Consider the following 6,942-nt stretch of genomic DNA (forward strand, 5'->3'; position numbering starts at 1 on the left):
TCCCCCCGAGAGCCGGGCCCCGAACCCCCCCCCCCCCCCCGAGAGCCGGGCCCCGAACCCCCCCCCCCCCCCCCCCGAGAGCCGGGCCCCGAACCCCCCCCCCCCCCCCCCGAGAGCCGGGCCCCGAACCCCCCCCCCCCCCCCCGAGAGCCGGGCCCCGAACCCCCCCCCCCCCCCCCCCCCCCGAGAGCCGGGCCCCGAACCCCCCCCCCCCCCCCCCGAGAGCCGGGCCCCGAACCCCCCCCCCCCCCCCCCGAGAGCCGGGCCCCGAACCCCCCCCCCCCCCCCCCGAGAGCCGGGCCCCGAACCCCCCCCCCCCCCCCCCGAGAGCCGGGCCCCGAACCCCCCCCCCCCCCCCCCCGAGAGCCGGGCCCCGAACTCCCCCCCCCCCCCCCCCCCCAGAGCCGGGCCCGGGATTAGGGTTTTACGGAACTAAGGCGGGTAAATGGAGCCGTGATCCGATCGAATGGCGGAGCAGGCTCGAGGGGCCGAGTGGCCTCCTGCTCCTATTTCTTCTTCTTGTCCCACAATCTGCATTGTTCTAATTATTTGATGAAGTTTAAATGATGATCGGTTGGGACAGAGTAGAAACACTCAGTTTGTAGTAGTTGAGGATCTAGAAAGAGGGGCTTTAGATACAGAGGGTCGTGAGGCTCATTTCCAGGGATTAGTGGTTGAAGCAGAAACTGTCAATATTGAAGATGAGATTGGACAGGTGGTCGAAGGAATGTGGAAATAGGGAGGTAAATGTGATTAAAACTCTTTGTGTGAAGGGGTAATCGCTGGTACAGACTGGATGGGCCGAATGGCCTCATTCCATGTTGTAACTGGTATGTATTTCTAACCCAGTGTTCTCTCTCTTCCCCCAGTGCTGCCGCGGGTACCCTGGATAACCCCCTGGGCCTCCCCTCTCTGCCCATTCCCAGTCACCTCCCAAAAGGCCAGCTCTATGGACACGTAGCAGGGCCCCTCTCAGCATTGGAGCCGCTAGAAGCAGGTTAGTAATGGAGGGGAGGGTGGGAGGGGGGGTGAACCTAGGGGGATTGTGGGGGGAGGGACGGGGGGGTTGTGGGGGTGGGGGGCGGCGGCGGTTGTGGGGGTGGGGGGCGGCGGCGGTGGTGGCCGCGGGGGGGGTGGGCGGTGGGGGGGGTGGCGGGACCCGTGTGCTGTGGACTCGGTGTAAAGTCTGTGACTGGATCTGAGGGCTGGTGAATTGTGAGCATTAACACTGCACTCTGTAACTGTTCTAGTGAACGACGCCCTGAAACATCCGGACTTCTTCCACATCAGTGAACTTTTCTCTCTCAAAGATCTCTTTGATGCCGGGGTGCATTACGGTCACAAGAGGGGTTGTCGGCACAGGTAGGTTCACCTGGTCACCACGGGCACAGAATGATGAGGGGTCTAGATAGAGTGGATAGGAAGGACCTATTTCCCTTGGTGGAGGGGTCAATAACCAGGGGGCATAGATTTAAAATGATTGGTAGAAGGATTAGAGCGGAAATTAGGAAAGAATCTTTCACCCAGAGGGTGGTGGGGGTCTGGAACTCACTGCCTGAGAGGGTGGGAGAGGCAGAAACCCTCAACTCATTTAAAAAATACCTGGATGTGCACCTGAAGAGCCGTGACCCGCAGGGCTACGGACCAAATGCGGGAAAGTGGTATTAGGCTGGGTGGCTCGTTTCTCAGCCGGCGCGGACACGATGGGCCGAATGGCCTCCTCCTGTCCTGTAAATTTTTTATGATTCTATCTTCCAAACATCTGTAGATATGGGGGTGGTGCCAGAGGACTGGAGAATTGCCAAATATTACACCCTTGTTCAAAAAGAATGTAAAGATAAACCCAGCAGCTATAGGCCAGTAAATTTAACCTCAGTGGTGGAGAAGCTTTTAGAAACAATAATCCAGGACAAAATTAATAGTCACTTGAACAAGTGTGGATTAATAAAGGAAAGCCAGCACGGGGATTTGTTAAAGGCAAATCGTGTTGGACTAACTTAATTGAGTTTTTTGATGAGAGCAATGCGGTGGATGTTGTGTATATGGACTTTCAAAAGGCATTTGATGAAGTGCCGCATAATTGGCTTGTCAGCAAAATTGAAGCCCATGGAATAAAAGGGGCAGTGTCAGCATGGATACAGAATTGGCTAAGTGAGAGGAAACAGAGAGTAGTGGTGAACGGTTGTTTTTCGGACTGGAGGGAGGTGTACAGTGGTGTTCCCCAGGGGTCGGTGCTGGGACCGCTGCTTTTCTTGATATATATTAATGACTTGGACTTGGGTGTACAGGGCACAATTTCAAAATTTGCAGATGACTCAAAACTTGGAAGTGTAGTGAACAGTGAGGAGGATAGTGATAGACTTCAAGTGGATATAGACAGGCTGGTGGAATGGGCGGACACGTGGCAGATGACATTTTATGCTGAGAAGTGTGAAGTGATTCATTTTGGTGGGAAGAACGAGGAGAGACAATAAAAACTAAAGGGTACAATTCTAAAAAGTGTGCAGGAACAGAGAGACCTGGGGGTATATGTACACAGGTCCCTGAAGATGGCAGGACAGGTTGAGAAAGCAGTTTTAAAAAAAAACATACAGGATCCTGGGCTTTATAAATGGAGGCATAGAGTACAAAAGTAAGGAGGTTATGATGAACCTTTATAAAACACTGGTTCTGCCACAGCTGGAGTATTGTGTCCAGTTCTGGGCACCGCACTTTAGGAAAGATGTGAAGGCCTTAGAGAGGGTGCAGAAGAGATTTACTAGAATGGTTCCAGGGATGAGGGACTTCAGTTATCTGGAGAGACTGGAGAAGCTGGGATTGTTCTCCCTGGAACAGAGACGGTTGAGAGGAGATTTGATAGAGGTATTCAAAATCATGAAGGGTTTAGATAAAGTAAATAAAGAGAAACTGTCCCCATTGGCGGAAGGGTCAAGAACCAGAGGACACAGGTTTAAGGTGATTGGCAAAAGAACCAAAGACAACATGAGGAAAAACCTTTTTACACAGCGAGTGGTTAGGATCTGGAATGCACTGCCCGAGGGGGTGGTGGAGGCAGATTCAATCATGGCCTTCAAAAGGGAACTGGATAAGTACTTGAAAGGAAAAAATTTGCAGGGCTACGGGGATAGGGCGGGAGAGTGGGACTAGCTGGATTGCTTTTGCAGAAAGCCGGCACAGGCTCGATGGGCCGAATGGCATCCTTCTGTGCCGTATTCATTCTATGATTCTATGATAAAGTAATTATTATCAGTAGAGAAAAAGTACTGGAGAAACTAATGGGACCAAAAGCTGATAAATCCCCTGGACCTGATGGCCTACATTCTAGGGTTCTAAAAGAGGTGGCTGCAGAGATAATGGATTCATTGGTTGTGATCTTCCAAAATTCCCTAGAATCTAGAACGGTCCCAGCATATTGGAAGGTAGCAAATGTATTCAAGAAAGGAAGGAGAGAAAAAACAGGGAACGACAGGCCAGTTAGCCTGACATCAGTCCTCAGGAAAATACTGGAATCCATTATTAAGTGGTAACAGGGCACTTAGAAAATCATAATTTGATTTAGGCAGAGTCAACATGGTTTTATGAAAAGGAAATCGTGTTTGACAAATTTATTAGAGCTTTTTGATGACGTAACTAGCAGGGTAGATAAAGGGGAACCAGTGGATGGAGTATATTTGGATTTTCAAAAGGCATTCAACAAGGTGCCACATAAAAGGTTGTTACACAAGATAAGGGCTCATGGGTTGGGGGTAATATATTAGCATGGATAGAGGATTGGTTAACGGACAGAAAACAGAGAGTAGGGATAAACGGGTCATTCTCACGGTGTCAGGCTGTAACTAGTGGGGTACCACAAGGATCAGTGCTTGGGCCTCAGCTATTTACAATCTATATTAATGACTCAGATGAAGGGACCGAGTGTAATGTATCCAAGTTTGCTAACAATACAAAGCTAGGTGGGAGAGTAAGCTGTGAGGAGGACACAAAGTCTGCAAAGGGATACAGACAGGTTAAGTGAGTGGGCAAGAAGGTGGCAGATGGAGTATAATGTGGGGAATGTGAGGTTATTCACTTTGGTAGGAAGAATAGAAAAACAGAATATATTTTTAAATGGTGAGAAACTATTAAATGTTGGTGTTCAGAGAGACTTGGGTGTCCTCGAACAAGAAACACAAAAAGTTAGCATGCAGGTACAGCAAGCAATTAGGAAGGCAAATGGCATGTTGGCCTTTATTGAAGGGGATTGGAGTACAAGAGTAAGGAAGTCTTACTACAGTTGTACAGGGCTTTGGTGAGACCTCACCTGCAGTTTTGGTCTCCTTATCTAAGAAAACAAATATTTGCCTTAGAGGCGGTGCAACAAAGGTTCACTCGATTGATTCCTGGGATGAGAGGGTTGTCCTATGAAGAGAGATTGAGTAGAATGGGCCGATACTCTGGAGTTTAGAAGAATGAGAGGTGATCTCATTGAAACATAGAAGATTCTGAGGGGTCTTGACAGGTAGATGCTGAGAGGATGTTTCTCTGGCTGGAGAGTCTAGAACTAGGGGACATAGTCGCAGGATAAGGGGTCGGCCATTTAAGACTGAGATGAGGTGGAATTTCTTCACTCAGGGTTGTGAATCTTTGGAATTCTCTACCCCAGAGGGCTGTGGATGCTCAGTCATTGAGTATATTCAAGCTGAGATCGATAGATTTTTGGACCCTAGGGGAATCAAGGAATATTGGGATCAGGTGGGAAAGTGGAGTTGAGGTCAAAGATCAGCCATGATCTGATTGAATGGCGGAGCAGGCTCGAGGGGTGGTATCACCGACTCCTGCTCCTATTTCCTACGTTCTCGTGGGCAGTGTTTTGTCGGGTTAAAAACGTCCTTTGTTTGGTCCAGACCTCACTGAGACATTGAGCAATGGGACAGTTCTGATTGTATGGCACATTTTTAAAAAGCTTGTTGCCTTGTTGGTTTCCAAAGGTTTGATTGAAACGTGTGACAGGCAGAATCTGGTGTCTGTGATTCGACAATTTTTGGTCACAAATCATTTGGAGAGAAGCTGTTCCCTCTCCTCTGTCATCTGTGAAACGAGCGAGGCTAATGGTAAATATTTCTCCTCCTGTTAGACTGATGGAACCGTATGTCTTTGGCTGCCGACTGGAACAAGATATCATCGACTTGGATCAGTCTGTTCTTCACCTACAGCAGGCGCTGAATTTTGCTGCTCATTGTGCGTATCAGAAAGGGATTATCCTGTTTGTCAGTCGAAGCCGTCAGTTTGCCCATCTGATAGAGAAAACTGCCAAGGAGTGTGGGGAGTATGCTCACACCAGATATTGGCAGGGTGGGCTGCTCACCAATGCACATGTCCAGTATGACACTGGTGTCTGTCTGCCTGATCTCATCATCTTTCTCCACACCCTTAACAATGTCTTTGAGCAGCACGTTGCTGTGCGAGATTCTGCCAAAATGAATATCCCGACAGTGGGGATAGTGGACAGTAACTGTAATCCCAGTCTCATCACTTACCCTGTACCGGGCAACGATGACACTCCTTCAGCTGTCGGACTGTATTGTAAACTGTTTAAAATGACCATTCTCCGAGCAAAAGACAAGAGGCGGCAAATGGAACTTCTGCACGGAATCAAGAAAGAATTGACCAACTGAAACGTTTAATATACAGCAGTATTGTTAAGTCAGTAACAGAAATTTGTAATACAGGAGATTGTCTCTACAGTAAAAAAAATAAAAAGTACATTAAATTTGCCTACCATTAGCAGTCCCTGTCTTTTGAATGCTGCTTCTCACAGGGGAGGGGAAAGGGGGGGTGGGAGGGAAGGGGGTGAGAGGACTGAACATCAATCAGAAGTACGGAAGTCATGATGAACCTTTATAAAACACTGGTTAGGCCACAGCTGGAGTATTGCGTTGTGTTGTGTTGAGTGCTCCCCGTGTGGGAAGGGATTCACTGTTCCCACCCCTTTTGCTGAGACACCAGCGAGTCCACTCTGGTTTTAATTCGGTCCTTATTCCCGCTGTTAATCGCACTCAGGACTGAACCAGGTCTGGGGGCTTGTTAACAACCCCAATAAAGTGGGCTGGATATTTTTTAATATTCTGTACGTGTGCCCCATAGGTCGGCTTTGATTCAAATTCACTCGCTGACAAAATAGAACTTTAACAGTTAACCAAACCTGTGGTCCGTGTGATCTGGACTGAGGGAGGCGGAGAGGAATTTTCCACAGGTTCCCCCCCTCCCCCACCTTATTGGCCCTGGGTATTTCTCTGCTTTCTAGCCTCTCTGGTGATTACACGGCTGCAGGGTTTGGGGGGAGGTGCCGACTACATACAGGAAGACATTAATAATCTTGCAGAATGGGCGTGTGATTGGCAAATGAATTTCAATATAGATCAGTGTGAGGTGGTGCATTTTGGTAGGAAGAATAAAGGAGCCACATACTGCTTGGACAATAAGAGTCTAAATGGGATAGAGGAGCAGAGGGATCTGGGGGAAAGTGGAGTTGAGGTCAAAGATCAGCCATGATCTTATTGAATGGCGGAGCAGGCTCGAGGGGCCGAATGGCCTACTCCTGCTCCTATTTCTTATGTTCTTATGAGTTCTGCGCACCGCACTTTAGGAAAGATGTGAAGGCCTTAGAGAGGGTGCAGAAGAGATTTACTAGAATGATTCCAGGGATGAAGGACTTCAGTTATGTGGATAGACTGGAGAAGCTGGGATTGTTCTCCTTGGAACAGAAAATTGTAAACAATTTTACAACACCAAGTTATAGTCCAACAATTTTATTTTAAAATTCACAAGCTTTTGGAGGCTTCCTCCTTCCTCAGGTGAATGTCTCAGGAAGGAGGTGATCAGCCGTGTAATCACCAGAGAGGCTAGAAAGCAGAGAAATACCGAGGGCCAATAAGGTGGGGGAGGGGGGGAACCTGTGGAAAA

The 6,942-nt window shown here is 48.8% G+C and overlaps 1 protein-coding gene across 1 annotated transcript; it reads left to right on the forward strand.

The window, feature by feature from the left end:
• Window positions 1-978: 978 nt before the first annotated feature.
• Window positions 979-5,760, forward strand: LOC137300365 (small ribosomal subunit protein uS2m-like; the record flags this gene model as incomplete). Its single annotated transcript, XM_067969448.1, has 3 exons — window positions 979-997; window positions 1,251-1,362; window positions 5,114-5,760. Coding segments are annotated over 3 exons (672 nt in total), but the record flags the coding sequence as incomplete, so codon positions are not given.
• Window positions 5,761-6,942: the final 1,182 nt, after the last annotated feature.

Source organism: Heptranchias perlo, chromosome 31 (assembly GCF_035084215.1).
Source record: "Heptranchias perlo isolate sHepPer1 chromosome 31, sHepPer1.hap1, whole genome shotgun sequence".
Lineage (NCBI taxonomy): Eukaryota > Metazoa > Chordata > Chondrichthyes > Hexanchiformes > Hexanchidae > Heptranchias > Heptranchias perlo.